The 13,440-nt window shown below is 47.1% G+C and overlaps 2 protein-coding genes across 10 annotated transcripts in view; one reads left to right on the top strand and one right to left on the bottom strand.

The window, feature by feature from the left end:
• Nucleotides 1-235: 235 nt before the first annotated feature.
• Nucleotides 236-3,287, top strand: hsd17b8 (hydroxysteroid (17-beta) dehydrogenase 8). Its single transcript, XM_088278766.1, has 9 exons — nt 236-300; nt 1,573-1,775; nt 1,909-2,025; nt 2,085-2,180; nt 2,338-2,423; nt 2,487-2,571; nt 2,845-2,887; nt 2,966-3,040; nt 3,137-3,287. Exons 1-9 carry the CDS (start codon nt 255-257, stop codon nt 3,154-3,156), a joined length of 771 nt encoding a protein of 256 aa, XP_088134892.1. The 5' UTR covers nt 236-254; the 3' UTR covers nt 3,157-3,287.
• Nucleotides 3,288-4,676: 1,389 nt separating this feature from the next.
• Nucleotides 4,677-13,440, bottom strand: part of LOC148321689 (uncharacterized) — a 33,646-nt gene continuing 24,882 nt past the window's right edge. For all 9 annotated transcript variants that reach the window (XM_088278726.1, XM_088278724.1, XM_088278725.1 and 6 more), the window contains 45 exons: nt 13,210-13,263; nt 13,089-13,133; nt 12,961-13,014; nt 12,842-12,886; nt 12,656-12,709; nt 12,533-12,577; nt 12,372-12,425; nt 12,252-12,296; nt 12,111-12,164; nt 11,916-12,023; nt 11,779-11,832; nt 11,638-11,691; nt 11,513-11,557; nt 11,379-11,432; nt 11,229-11,273; nt 11,113-11,166; nt 10,980-11,033; nt 10,854-10,907; nt 10,577-10,774; nt 10,451-10,504; nt 10,258-10,365; nt 10,073-10,180; nt 9,915-9,968; nt 9,786-9,839; nt 9,599-9,706; nt 9,463-9,516; nt 9,339-9,392; nt 9,212-9,265; nt 9,080-9,133; nt 8,903-9,010; nt 8,774-8,827; nt 8,611-8,664; nt 8,476-8,529; nt 8,342-8,395; nt 7,838-7,945; nt 7,697-7,750; nt 7,445-7,606; nt 7,316-7,369; nt 7,198-7,233; nt 7,063-7,116; nt 6,709-6,994; nt 6,502-6,611; nt 6,279-6,347; nt 5,961-6,197; nt 4,677-5,561 (listed from right to left, as the gene is read on the bottom strand). In XM_088278726.1, the coding sequence (XP_088134852.1) occupies nt 5,415-5,561; nt 5,961-6,197; nt 6,279-6,347; nt 6,502-6,611; nt 6,709-6,994; nt 7,063-7,116; nt 7,198-7,233; nt 7,316-7,369; nt 7,445-7,606; nt 7,697-7,750; nt 7,838-7,945; nt 8,342-8,395; nt 8,476-8,529; nt 8,611-8,664; nt 8,774-8,827; nt 8,903-9,010; nt 9,080-9,133; nt 9,212-9,265; nt 9,339-9,392; nt 9,463-9,516; nt 9,599-9,706; nt 9,786-9,839; nt 9,915-9,968; nt 10,073-10,180; nt 10,258-10,365; nt 10,451-10,504; nt 10,577-10,774; nt 10,854-10,907; nt 10,980-11,033; nt 11,113-11,166; nt 11,229-11,273; nt 11,379-11,432; nt 11,513-11,557; nt 11,638-11,691; nt 11,779-11,832; nt 11,916-12,023; nt 12,111-12,164; nt 12,252-12,296; nt 12,372-12,425; nt 12,533-12,577; nt 12,656-12,709; nt 12,842-12,886; nt 12,961-13,014; nt 13,089-13,133; nt 13,210-13,263 (3,513 nt within the window). In that variant the 3' untranslated portion in view covers nt 4,677-5,414. The remainder of the gene's footprint in view (nt 5,562-5,960; nt 6,198-6,278; nt 6,348-6,501; nt 6,612-6,708; nt 6,995-7,062; nt 7,117-7,197; nt 7,234-7,315; nt 7,370-7,444; nt 7,607-7,696; nt 7,751-7,837; nt 7,946-8,341; nt 8,396-8,475; nt 8,530-8,610; nt 8,665-8,773; nt 8,828-8,902; nt 9,011-9,079; nt 9,134-9,211; nt 9,266-9,338; nt 9,393-9,462; nt 9,517-9,598; nt 9,707-9,785; nt 9,840-9,914; nt 9,969-10,072; nt 10,181-10,257; nt 10,366-10,450; nt 10,505-10,576; nt 10,775-10,853; nt 10,908-10,979; nt 11,034-11,112; nt 11,167-11,228; nt 11,274-11,378; nt 11,433-11,512; nt 11,558-11,637; nt 11,692-11,778; nt 11,833-11,915; nt 12,024-12,110; nt 12,165-12,251; nt 12,297-12,371; nt 12,426-12,532; nt 12,578-12,655; nt 12,710-12,841; nt 12,887-12,960; nt 13,015-13,088; nt 13,134-13,209; nt 13,264-13,440) is intronic.

Here is a 13,440-nt window from a genome sequence, read left to right as displayed (position 1 = left end):
TAGTGACCAAATTAATGTTGACTGGAATTGTGCTTTGAAAAAATGTAAAAATGAGCATGCATTAATTAAAATTGACAATGCATTAATTAAAATTGACAATACATAAGATGTCTGAGAAGGAGGAGCAGGCAAGACAATGTGATTACAAATGTTTAGTGTTATATATTAAATACATATTTGCCTCCACTCCCCTAGTGTACTTTTAGCGCCATCTAGCGGCCAACTGGAAAACTACAAAAATAGAAAAAAGTAATATGGCGACCGCCGTGCGACTTGTGTCAAGATTGGCGGTGGTAACGGGTAAATTATTTTATCCAATTCTAATCCAAATGTGACATTTAGCAATTGTGTTCACTCTTTAAAGTTCACCCTTGGGCAGGGAGTCAGTTTTTGTATTAAATTGCTGTCAAAAGTTACCTGTTCATCTCTCAACCTAATTTGCGACCAGCGTAAACTTTCGACTCGTCTTCGAAAATTAAACGCACAAACTCATTGTCGTGCGATAGCTTTGGAACGTCGGCCATAAGTATAAATTTAAGTTACCTCATAAAAAAATAATCAAACACGTATTACAACTGTGCGAGGCATCACAGAGAGACGGAGAATATTAGCATAGAAATTAGCATAATTCAAATTGTATCTGCCAATTACGTCAACTCCAAACAAGTCCAACCATCTGCACTGCAATAAGCAATTCACAGTCGTTATTGTTTGCCTTAAAACATGACAAAAACATTAAGAATGTCAATCAAAAAACGTCGCACTCACCACACGTGCTTATTTGTAGACCAAAGCCCATCGTCCTCTTTTGCAACGTTCGGTTCAGTCAAAACTTGCAAGTTGTGCCGCTCTGGAAGTGAAAACAAGCTAGCCACTTCTATAAATTTAAACTCGACAAATGCGCCTTGAAAATTGAATTTTTCAATCTTGCCTAACGTTGGTCGTCACCTGCACGTCCAGTAATTACAAATCCCACGCGTAGCTCCGACCAACCAATCATAAGAACGGAAAATGAAGCGAGAATATGATTGGTTTAAAAAAAAAAAAAGAACAAAACAAACCCCCAAAAATGTACATTTTTTCTTCTTTTTTATTTAACAGTATATCAATTATGTACATATACGAACAACAGTGATTTAAATAGTATTTGCGTTTGCGTGTCTGACGTCAGCAGACGTCATCTGAGTTGATTTCATGATCATATCGCAACCATCGTAGCTGAAGTCTGATTGGACAATAGAAATTTATCCCATAATAAAAGCTGACCAGCCAAAGACAAACCAAACAAAATAATGTTTGTTGGAGGCAAATTAATATATAGAATTCTAAATTTTGATGCAGAAACAAACCAGTAGCATATCAACTTGAACTACGACTAACTAAATTGTCATGAGTGATGTGTCTATTATCCATCCGTCCTTTTCCTTGGGTGGTTATCTTCATTTGGTGACCTGTAGTCTATCCCAGCTGACTTTGGGGCACACCCTAGATTGGTCGCCAGTCAATGACTGGGAACATGTAGTCAAACAATGGACAGGTCGCCGTGTCAGTGTGAATGCTTGCCTCATCCAGGTGGCGGCAGCGGAATTGGTCGCGCCGTGTGCCAGCGCTTGGCCTCCGAGGGCGCCTCGGTCGTGGTCGCTGACGTCAACGAGGCGTCGGCCAATGACACGCTGCAAAGCCTGCCAGGTGACCTCAGGGGTCAGGCCCATATGGCTGCGGCGGCGGATGTGGCGTCAAAAGAGAGTTTGAAGACCCTGCTCACAAGCATTCAAGTTTGTCCTTAATTTGACATTTTTGCCTCAAGATCGCCAAAAATCAATCCAAAAAAAATGCTGACAAATCTGAAGAAATTTGATTATTCATCCAGCTTTTATTCACAATAGTCCACACCCCCCCAACTCGCAGGCTCGCTACTTCCAGCCACCCTCGGTGTGCGTGAACGCAGCGGGCATCACCCTGGACAACTTCCTGCTCGACATGGAGGAGGATGACTTTGACAGGGTGGTCCAGGTCAACCTGAAGGTGGGACCACCTTTCTGTACCATGCATCTTCCTCCCTCTCATCAATTTTGTCTCTCCAGGGCTCCTTTTTGGTCATACAGGCCGTCGCCCGGGCCCTGGTGGCCTGTGGAGCCACCAAAGGATCCATCATTACTGTGGGCAGCATCGTGGGCAAAGTATGTATCATCCCCCCCCCCCCCCACCATGAGATTTTGTTCAGTGTCCCAAGTGCCTCCTGGAAGACGTCATAAAAATCAAAGCTATTTTTATTATTTCTGTCCGTCAATACGAGATGCCGGTGGAGGTTGTTCATCCTGATGGAATATTCTGCAGGTGGGAAACATAGGACAGGTCAATTACGCTGCCTCAAAAGCCGGAGTGGAAGGTTTAACCAGAACGGCCGCCAAGGAGCTCAGTAGGTGAGTAGAACGTTTGTCACTGTGAAATATTAGGGACACACTTCATGTTTTTTGGGCTTTCAGGTTTGGGATTCGGTGTAACTGTGTGCTGCCGGGGTTTATATCGACCCCCATGACGGACACGGTCCCCGAGAAGGTGATCAGCAAGGTAAAATACGCACTTCATAATCCTGGCACTTAAAATCAACTCTGTCTCAATTGTATCCAGTCTGTTTTTTTGCCTATACTGCCGCCCAGTGGTCGTTATAAAGAATGCAGTTTCGATGAGTACGGTTTAAGAATGTAAATAAAGCATGTTGTGCTTTATTTATTGAATATATCGCATTAGTCGCGAGTCTAAAACTTATTGATATAAATTTTGTGTGCCGTAGCTAATGTTTTTAGTAAATAAATGCGTCCATGTTTTGTTTTTTTGTGTCAGATGAAGGCTCTGGTACCGCTGCGGAGGATGGGCGAGGCGGCAGGTTGACAAATTTTCTCAAATTTCTCCTTATTTTCTACTTTGCGCTCCCGAGTGTGTAATGTTGTCTGTCGTCTTGTAGAGGTCGCTGACGTTTGCGGCTTCCTGGCCTCGGACGACGCTCGTTACATCACGGGGGCCAGCGTGGAAGTGACGGGTACGATGTGTACCTTAACAAGCTCTTTAGCGCCCTCTTCTGGACACTTGTATATATCTCCGCCATATAAATGTGTTTGTTGTCTTTCTCATTCAGGTGGACTTTTCATGGGCTAAACCAGAAGCTTGCTGGACAATGTTTATATGCCTTGAGCCATAGGTGTCAAATTCAAGGCCTTGGGGTCAGATCTTGTCCGCCACGTAATATTTGTGGCCCTCAAAAATAAATAAAGTGTATCTGCATTGTTTCATGCTGAATAGACTTATTTAACTTTTGACAAAAAAAAAAAATCGCAATTCGACTTTTTATAAATAACTCGTAGCATAAACTGAACAATAGTTGTTTGCCTAAATACTTGATTATTTTTACTGACTGATAACTGTGATTTTTAAAATACATTTTATTAAAAAAAATATTGAACAAAAATAAATGCATTTTTGCTTTTGCACCCATTTTTCATGAGATAAACTCAAAAGATTTAACTCTCAAATATTGTTCACATTTTTGGCTAACAATAATGCGGTTTGATACCAGGTAGATATAATTTTTTTTGAAGCATTCCAATCTGACACCGAACATTGCCAGAAAGATGGTGACAGAAATTGTCAATAAAAGTGAACTGGTCGGTAACACTCACCCGTGCGTTTACAGGTGCTGCAGGCTCATAATCAACAAGAGCCCGCGATCTTCGGTCTTCAGCTTATTGGGTCAACTTGTTTCGGTGTACTTCCCAGCAGCAACAAAATTTTTCCACGGAAGCTTTCATTACATGGTGTTCAAATAGTAAAAAAAAATAGTTGTAAAGAATAAACAGCAAAGTGTTTTATGCACGAAAATCTGATAAAAAAAATCATCTGTAACAGAAAATTGACAATTAAGGGGTTATTTATGTAAACGTGCACAATTTTTGGGTTGCGTTTAAATTGTCCTCCCAAATGAACAAAAGAGCTAAAATGACCTTCCTTTGAAATGCAAGCGTTGCTAGACTTGGGAAGAAAAACACCAGTCCAAAATGTCCTTTTACAAAAGATTATATATTACAGGAATTAGAAAGATACTTACACATTATAAAATAATAATTCTCTTTTTCAGCACCATAGTTTTTTTTCCCACGTTGAAATGTCTTCAACTCAATAAAAACAAACTAGCAATTGGGGTCATTCTCTCTGAAGGACATGTTTTTTTTTTTTTATTTCATTTTAGGTTTTCTTGGCCTTCCCCGCCCACTTCCCTGATATATTTCAAAACAAAAAACAACAACAGAAAATTTTAACAAACAAAAACAGAAAAATGCACAATATGGCTGACAGAGACTGGGAGGCCAGGCGGGGGGGTGTTGCCCCCCTGCCCCTCCGGCTCCCTCTTGCCAACACCTCCTGCCCGCTGTGGTCTCTCGCGCCGACGTGAACTGTTAGAACGTGAAAGTCAAAAGCAGCGGCAACAGAGGTGGAGAGAGTCACCTTTTAATGGTTACACTGGAGTGGAAGCAACATTGAACAGCACAGGACAGTCCAGGGGGAAACACAACCCAGCATAGTCGCAGATTCTTTGGTCTGGCTTCCGAAAGGGGGCCGGTGGCAGAAATAAATACAAATGAAATAGACCACATCTGACGGCGGGAATATTTGATGGACCGTTTCTTTCTTTTTTTTCTCTTTTCAAATGTCAAAGCACCCTGTTTTGTTCTTAAATAAATACAATAGAATATCACTATGTCTGTACAAATGGAGTGTAATGCACATTTGCCCAGCTGGAGGCTCGCTAAGAGGAGACAAACGGAGTCAAACTTTTGGCACAATTTGCACTTTTTTACCACACGCGTTCTCTCAGGAAAACAAAGATTTTTATTCAGCGAGGATGGCATCACGCCGCATTTAGTTGGTAGGAGGAAACCCCGCCCGGCAAGGACACAAGATGCAATCACGCTAACAAGTTGCAAACCTTCTTTTTCAGGAATGTCGTGGTTCTTTCGCACATGGAAGAGATGAGAGACGGCGGCGGGGGTGGGGGGGGCGGAGCGAAGGCAGCGTGACGGAGGAGTGGAGGGGCGGATGGCAGGTGGGCGGAGGGAGGGCGGCTGAGGAGCTTTTATGGGCCGGGTCCCCATTTGATGCTGCGTCACCGGGAAGAGACCGCCCCCTCTCAATGGTCCTTCCCTCCGAGACCTCTTCCGAACTTTTATTTATTTTTTTTATTATTTTTGACGTCCATTAGTTGTCGGGAGGATGTTGCGTTGCTCAGGCAACACCATCCCTATATGTGTGTGTGTGTGTGTGTGTGTTACATATCATTTACAAGTTAATTTACAAATTACTGAGCATGAATGGCTTTTATGTAGGTGTCTCTAAGTGCGTGTGTGTGTGTGTGTGTGAGATTAGCCTTGGAAGCACACAGGTCCCACTTCAAATCCAAACTGTTGGTTGCTCTCCCCAAAGTCCGACACTTTGATGTCCAGCAGAGGAAGATGTTCCACCTGTGGCGTGTTGATCTCCAGCACCGTCCTGTCGAAGCCTTTGCGATACTGCAGAGACACGCGCAGGAACAAGAAAAGAGGAAGTTCAGATCTGATAAGTGCTCCGGAGTGCGACGGATAAGAAGTCAGCACTGCAAGAAATGAACTTGGAAAAATTGCTCGCCAGGTTTGTTGGCAAGGCAAAAATGACGTCAGTTTCTTTGAAGTGTTTCGACGTGTTTGAGAAATCGATATTTGTGTTTCGACACTTTACGAAACGTACTTTGATAGTAACCAGAAGTAGCGTTTGTGCTTTGATATCACCAAATTCTGCCGATGGCCACGCTTGACAAAGGCAGCCTCGCCTCGTCATAGTTTAAGCATGAAGAGAATACCTGTGTCGTCATTTGCTCGTTGGATATTTAAAAAAAAAAAAAAACAGGTCGATGATGAAAAATCCGGACTCACAGAGCATCCGTCCACCAGCGCTTTGATGTACGGGTTGGTCTTGTAGCTCAGCTCCTCTTCGTTGGCGCCCTGGAAGTGCAGCGCCCTCTCGTGGTTGTTCTTGGCGCTCCGGTCGGCCCAGGCCACCGAGCGGTGGCAGTGGTAGGTCAGGTTTTGCCGGGCCACCACGCTCAGGAGGCGCAGGAATCCCAGCTGGACCACGCCCACCGGCTCGCCATCGGCGTCCACGTAAGAGAACTGCGAGGAGGAGGCAGTTGAAGACCGTGAGGACGTTGAGGACGACTTGCAACGCGGCCTTCGTGTTGGAGAGGGACTGACCTTTCCGCCTGAAGCAAACTGACTGTACCAGGAACCCGGAGTCTCTTTTTCCCACGAGCTCATCTTCACCTGCCACCGCAATCACATCACACGAGACAAATGACTGCTTGCAACAATAGTTCTTCATTTTTTTGGGGGGTCTTGCATTTTTTTTTTTTTCAGGGACCACCACCAATTGAACCCAACGACCATAACAAAACGAGAAAGAAAAATGTGGACTGACCGTGTCGATGCTCTTGTGAGGATACAGGCACGTCTCACCGCTAGTGAAGTTACAGAAGACCTTGAAGGAATCTCTGGAGCAGCCCTGGTTGGGGTCAATCCAGTACTCTCCTGTTTTTGTTTTTTTTTCAGTTAGAAGGAGTGAGTATGAATCATGTCGTGAAATGATGTTTCAAGAGAGGTGAGGCAAGGAAGAAAGTCTCCTCACCGTCTTGGAGCTCAGGCTGGCTGAGGCGGAGATCCTGGCAGGTTCTTGCGGGACTGTCCTGCGTTCCCATCGGGAAGCGCATGGTCTCGATCTCCTGCCGTAGAGAGTTGAGCGAACCGAAGATCTCCTCCATTCCCTCGCTGGCCATATAAAACTCGGCGCCGGCCGTGTCGGAGGCGGGCATGTCTGGGTCGGACTCTGGGAGCAGTTGGCTGGCGTCGATGGAGCGCTTGGACTTGGGGCTCCTCTGGATGGGGAGCGGCTGGATGACCTCGCCGGGCGGGCCCTGGGGAAAAAAAACAAACTGAGTCGTCCTTCATATTAACGTTTGAACATTCGAGAGAAATTACGTACAGGAAGTCCTGCAGGTCCTGGAACACCTTTTTCTCCTTTGGGCCCAGATCCTCCCTAAACACAAGCAGAGGAGCAAAGATTCAGGAGGAATTGTTGCAATTCTTCTATTTGTTCACCAACAGAGAAGTTACTTACAGAGGCACCTTTGGCTCCTTTGACTCCTTGCGGACCCTGAAGGCGACAGGAAGTGTTAGAATGCGCCCAAATAACTTAAATTTGTGTTTAATGTTAAATTGAAAGTGGGACCACTCACAGGAGGACCAGGAGGACCAGCAGGGCCGAGGGGTCCGGTGCCACCGGGCATTCCCTGTAATCAGCACCTTACTCATCAGAACATCATCATCATCATCTTCAAGCCCACAAATTTCCTCGGAAGACTTACAGACTCTCCCTTGGGTCCACTGGACCCATGAGGTCCGGGCAGACCACGATCTCCTTTCTCTCCCTGCTCTCCGGGAGGTCCAATAAGGCCAATAAGACCTGGATGTCCCTTCTCTCCTTTAGCGCCAGGGTCTCCTCGCAGGCCCAGCAAACCTGGTGGTCCCTGGAGAAGAGACACATTGGAAGATTCAAGTTCAATTTGGATGACTGTCGAGGGGAGATCTTGTCAGAAAAGAGGAGGACGGAGTCTTACAATGGGTCCAGGTGGTCCCTTTGGTCCGGCAGGACCAGGAGAACCTTGCTCACCCTAAAATATAAAAACACACACATCTAGAAACCCAAATACACACACAGAGAAAATTCCTGGATCCACAAACTGGCATATTTGACTGACCACTGATCCTGGGAGACCTCTGAGACCCTCAGTTCCTGGTTTTCCTGGTTGGCCTTGAGGACCGACGGGACCGGTCTTTCCTGGCGGGCCAAGGGCACCCGTGTCACCCTGGAACAAAGTGACAAACACGGATGTCATAAATGAATACAATGAATCAACACGGAAGTGAGTGCGACGGTAAATCATTTGTGCAGTGATAAAAGTGGCCACCGGAGGTCACTGTTTTCATTCATATGAATTTAAAAAACTGCCAATATTTCAGATATTCTTTAATTGTACATATTTGTACAGTATATTTTAATATTAATTAGCAGATTAGTGTCACTTAACCTGGACACAATTACATATTCAAATCTAAGGCTCCTTAGCTAAGTGTGCTAATGCTAAAGCTAGAGCCGGATGGTGCTGCTCGGCTCATTTGTACCCGTTTTTTCTTATTTGCATGAGATTTAGTCCGAAATGGAATCATACTCTAAAGAAAATCTGACGGGACGGTGGCCTGACCTTGGTTCCCTTTTCTCCTTGTCGTCCCTCAGGTCCTCTTGTTCCAGCAGGACCCTGCAAACAAGCAAAGAAAATTTAGCACATCTGAAGAAGTCAATGCGATGCTTCCGTGAAGCTGCAAGTGGTGATCGTACCCTCTTTCCTGGTGGGCCAGGAGGTCCGTTCTCTCCGGGGGGTCCGGGAGAGCCCTGCAGCAGGAGAGAGGGTCCGGCAACAGTGATTCACTTGAAAAAGCGTCACGTGAATAATAAAATAAGATTTGGACCTACAGATTCTCCCTGCTCCCCATCTTCTCCTTGCTCTCCTTTGGCGCCATCTTGACCCTGAGAGGGAAAAAACAGACTTGATGGAAATTCTCTTAGGTGACTTTTTTTTCAACTAAGAAAACAATCCACAAAAGTCATTCTGGATTTCAACCAAGGGGACACTCACTCTGGGTCCAACCTCACCAGGGGGACCAGGATCACCCGGGAAGCCAACTGGACCCTAAAACCGACGGGAGTTTTAGATGTTAAAACGAAGCAAACGACAAGACGCGGTGAATGAATGAAAAAGTCATACAGGGTTTCCTTTAGGACCATCATCGCCAGGCCGTCCTCGTCCTCCGGCGGCGCCAGCGGTTCCGGGCTGTCCGGCTTCTCCCTTCTCTCCGCGCTCACCTCGAGGACCCTGACGACAGGCGAGCGGAACCGCATTTTAGCATCATTCTTTTTCTCCATTGCCACTTGAAGAGCTCACCTTCTTTCCTGGTTCTCCTCCGATTCCAGGTGGTCCGGCCTCTCCAGGTTCTCCCTATGGAGTGAAATGAATAAAATGTTGAAAACTAATGCACCTCCATAGCATGCAAGTGAGAATTAAACAGCCATATACCTTCTCTCCAATAGGTCCAGGATTACCCAAACCTCCAGGAGGACCTTGAGGGCCCTGGAATACACACTCTGGTATCAGTATTTTCCACGAAAACCTGATGTTCATTTTATAAGAGCCACAAACTCACATCAGCACCGTTAGGCCCGGCAGGGCCGCGGGGTCCTGGGGGGCCTGGAGGTCCCTGTGGACATGCGCATGTTTGGTTAATCATTATTCATCGCGTCTGCCTTGACTGCAGTCTCCATACTCACCAGAGGTCCAACGTCTCCGTTCTCTCCCTTCTCGCCTGGTGGTCCTGGCAGCCCCTGCGGGTCAGAGTTTAAAGATTTTTTTTCCAGCTGTCTGACCGCCAAAGATCACAACATAATCATATGGTTATTGATTTACCTGCAGTCCGATGGGTCCGGGTGCACCGGGGAATCCCCGGGATCCTTCATCTCCCTTGGCGCCAAAAGGTCCCTGTTGGCCTCTTGGGCCGAGCTCGCCATCAGCACCCTGCATAGTAGAGGAGAATGAAAGATTTACGCTTCCATCTGCTGGAGAGAAGAACATCAAGAAAAAGTACGGTACTCACGGCGGGACCGGGTTGGCCGACAGGACCCATCGGCCCAGGTGGACCTGGAGGTCCCTAAGAAAAAGTTATGAAAAGATCCGTTGAACAAAATGTTGTGATCTCAGACCATTTTTAGTGGTTTTCACTCACATGCTCTCCTTTTCCACCCTTGGCTCCCTTCTGTCCATGTTCGCCCACCTCCCCCTGCAATTGCAGCAACACGAGAAGTCACAACCAGGACGAATCAACTAAACCGGGATAGTTCTCATCATGCAAAAACCACACCCTTTTCATTCTGTGCCACTGACCTTGTCTCCATCCTCTCCAGGTCCTCCTGGGGATCCAGCTGGGCCTGGAAGACCCACTGGACCCTGAACTCCATCCCGACCCGCAGGGCCGATTGGGCCTTTCTCACCCTGAGTTACAGTCATGATAACTCTTGAAAAATGTGTTTACAGACTCAAATGCTTTGACTGAATCCACAAACACTTACAGGAACACCCTTCTCTCCAGCGTTTCCAGGTGGTCCTTGTGGGCCTGGTCTACCAGGGGGTCCAACAGGTCCAGCAGTGCCAGCAGGGCCTCGCTCACCAGGAGATCCCTATAAAGGGATCAAAGGTCAACATCATAAAATTGATTCCCATCAGAAAGGCTTTCAGAAATGGTTTGTTTAATTTGAAACGTACAGCCGGGCCAGGAGGTCCGGCAGGTCCTTCGCTTCCCTTCAGTCCTCCACCGCCCTGGAAGCAAAACACATGAGTTCAACTCCCTGGACAATAAAACGCGTGTGGTATGGCCCATTCGACACTCACTGGGGTTCCGGGCAGTCCTCTCTCTCCAGGGAAGCCTCTCAGTCCAGGGGGTCCATCTTTACCTGGACCTCCTGGTGGGCCCGGGTCTCCCTTTGTGCCTTCTTTGCCTGAGGGGCCGGAAAGTCCCTGCTCTCCAGGTGGGCCTGGTGGGCCAGGATGGCCACGCTCACCTAAAGGACCGGTCTCTCCAGATGGGCCCTGGAGAAAAATGATGGTTAAAAAACGTGGAAAGGATGTAACAAATAGACAATTGCTCCAGAGTCATGTCTCAACTCACCTGAGGTCCAACGACTCCAGGAGGCCCTGGTGGACCCATCTTTCCTTGGAAACCCTGCACAAAAGAGATCCGGTGATTCTCATGGCCTGATTTTTCCTTCATCTAAAAATAAAACTTGGAACTCACAACTTCTCCTCTCTGTCCGGGATGTCCGGGAAGTCCATCCTTTCCTGGTGGTCCCTGTGAGGAAACACGCGAACACCTTCAGACCAAGCCGGATACTGCTAGTCTCTAACCAGAATCCACCACTCTCACTCACAGGAGGTCCCTTTGGTCCGGGGAAACCGTTGGCTCCCTGAGGTCCGGGCAGGCCCTGGTGACAAAGCAAACAGGATTAGGACGATGATCCATATTCGGTGAAAAACAAGAACTCACCCTCTCTCCAAGTGGACCAGGGGGGCCGTCACTTCCTGAAGTTCCCTGTCGAGCAGCAACGAAAAATTGACCCAGTGAACCAAGGAATGGAAAGTTTTTGTCTTCAAAATAGACGATATTCTGGCTGTCAAGGAAATTCTAATGACAAACCTTTGCACCTGGCTTTCCAGTGGCGCCTCGTGGTCCTCGCTGTCCTCTAGGACCCTGATGGACACGGACAGTGAAATTATGGGAAAAATGACAATAAATAAACTGCACTTTTGTGAAGGATAAACCAACTTTACCGTTGGTCCTCTTTGTCCTCTTGGTCCTGCTTTGCCCGCCAGACCCTGAGAGACAAACAACATCGTCACAAACATGGATATGCACCAAAACTGTGAGATCACACCAGAGGTCAGGCACGCCTTACCCTTGTTCCCTTCTCGCCATTTGAGCCAGGGAATCCTGGGAATCCGAGAGATCCCTGCAAGACACACCCGATCAGGTCAAACTACTGCACAGGACACATGAGTTCCTCACGCCAGCAAAACCTGCGACCAGATCTTCTTACCTTAGGTCCTTGTCTTCCGGGGTAGCCAGGAAGTCCAGGAACGCCAAGTTTGCCCTGAAAACACATGGTGGTTTCTTTAATGAGCTTGGAAATGCAAAAGTACCATGCAAGACTCAACCTCCTGGATGAACTCATACCTTCTCTCCAATGGGACCGAGGGGACCGAGCTCACCGAGGGGCCCGACTCGTCCCTTTGGACCCTCTGGGCCGTCCTCTCCCCTGGGGCCAGAAACACCGATCTCACCCTGGAGCAGCAGGAGCGAACACGCACGTCAAAGAATCGCAATGTATGAAGATACACAATTCCAAAGGCGGGATTCATTCCACGTTACCCTCTCTCCTTTGATGCCAAAGTCTCCCTTAATTCCAGGGAAGCCATCTTCTCCCTAAAGACACCAAGAAGATCTTAATTCATACGCTTGTTACTTGTATGTAAGAAGCAGAATTTTCATCAGTCGGCAACGACCACGCACTTTCTCTCCCTTGTGGCCCTTCAGTCCTCGGATTCCTTGCTCCCCCTAGGAGCACAGAACATCAGAAGATCCACAGAAAATCCAAAGTACCAGAGAGCGAAAGGCAGATGTTTAACTGACCTTAATGCCACGAGGGCCAGGATAACCGATAGCTCCCTGAGGGCCGTTGGGGCCCTGAAGACGAACACATGATATGAATTCAATCAATGGTAATTAGAATTTGGCTCTTTAGATGTTTCACTGGCGTTTCTGAGATGGATGCAGCAAAAAGTGCCATTTACCTGGTTTCCTTTGGTGCCGGTGGGGCCCTCTTTTCCTGGGTGACCCTGAGGGGGGACAATGGCGGTTTTGATGACATTGTCGAAGGCAAAATAAATGGACACACATTGAAAATGTAAACTCACAGGAGGGCCGTCAGCGCCTGGCATTCCTGGCAGACCTGGTTTTCCCGTGGGCCCCTGAAGGAAGCAACAATGGCCTCGATTACATTTAATATTCACTTGGACCGGCTCAAATGGGATTACTCGGATCTCAATAGACTGGTCAAGAACCAGTAGCACCCAAAAAGCTTTCTCTGTCCTCAGTCTTACCTTCTCTCCTGGCGGTCCCATGGCTCCCTGAGGTCCTGGCATTCCCTGAGGGACAAAAAAAAAATCACATGTTAAAAGTGTCGACTATGAATAAAAAGTAAAAGGGTTCAATGTCTTACCTGAGTTCCTGATGTCCCCTGCTGACCTGGAGGTCCGGGCTCTCCTTGAGGACCCTGAGACCAGAAAAAGATTAAAACACATGACCGAATAAAGAAGAATCAAAGTGAGGAGATGACAAGACACTAACCAGGTTGCCCTTGGGACCGACGGGCCCATCATTTCCTCGAACGCCCTAAAGGAAGGACAGAACCTTGATCAGGGAGGCTTCGGCGCAGTTTGGAGGAATAAAATAAAAATTTGTGACTCACGGGAGATCCGGGAATTCCTGGAGGACCTTTGGGGCCGAGCAAGCCACGAGGTCCCTAGAAGGAATGAGAAAAAAAAAATGACGTTGAAAGAAAATCAAAACAATCTTGTATAATCTGAGAGCACCACAAATTACAGCCTCCGAAATGATCTTTGCACTACGAGAACGCGAACAGCGACAAACATCGGCTCGCCATTGTCGCTATGCAGGCTCATTTAACGTTGCTTTTTAA

Source organism: Idiotropiscis lumnitzeri, chromosome 16 (assembly GCF_059441095.1).
Source record: "Idiotropiscis lumnitzeri isolate Australia: NSW breed Sydney's pygmy pipehorse chromosome 16, RoL_Ilum_1.0, whole genome shotgun sequence".
NCBI lineage: Eukaryota > Metazoa > Chordata > Actinopteri > Syngnathiformes > Syngnathidae > Idiotropiscis > Idiotropiscis lumnitzeri.
Note: the sequence above shows the minus strand (reverse complement) of the source record. Positions and strands in the feature narration are given on the sequence as shown.

Bases quoted from the DNA above. Each gene is read 5' to 3' on its own strand.
- hsd17b8 (XM_088278766.1), top strand. From the start codon at position 255: ATGGCGACCGCCGTGCGACTTGTGTCAAGATTGGCGGTGGTAACGG. The intron at 2,424-2,486 runs GTGAGTAGAACG...TTGGGCTTTCAG, and splicing joins GCCGCCAAGGAGCTCAGTAG to GTTTGGGATTCGGTGTAACT. The intron at 3,041-3,136 runs GTACGATGTGTA...TTTCTCATTCAG, and splicing joins GGCCAGCGTGGAAGTGACGG to GTGGACTTTTCATGGGCTAA.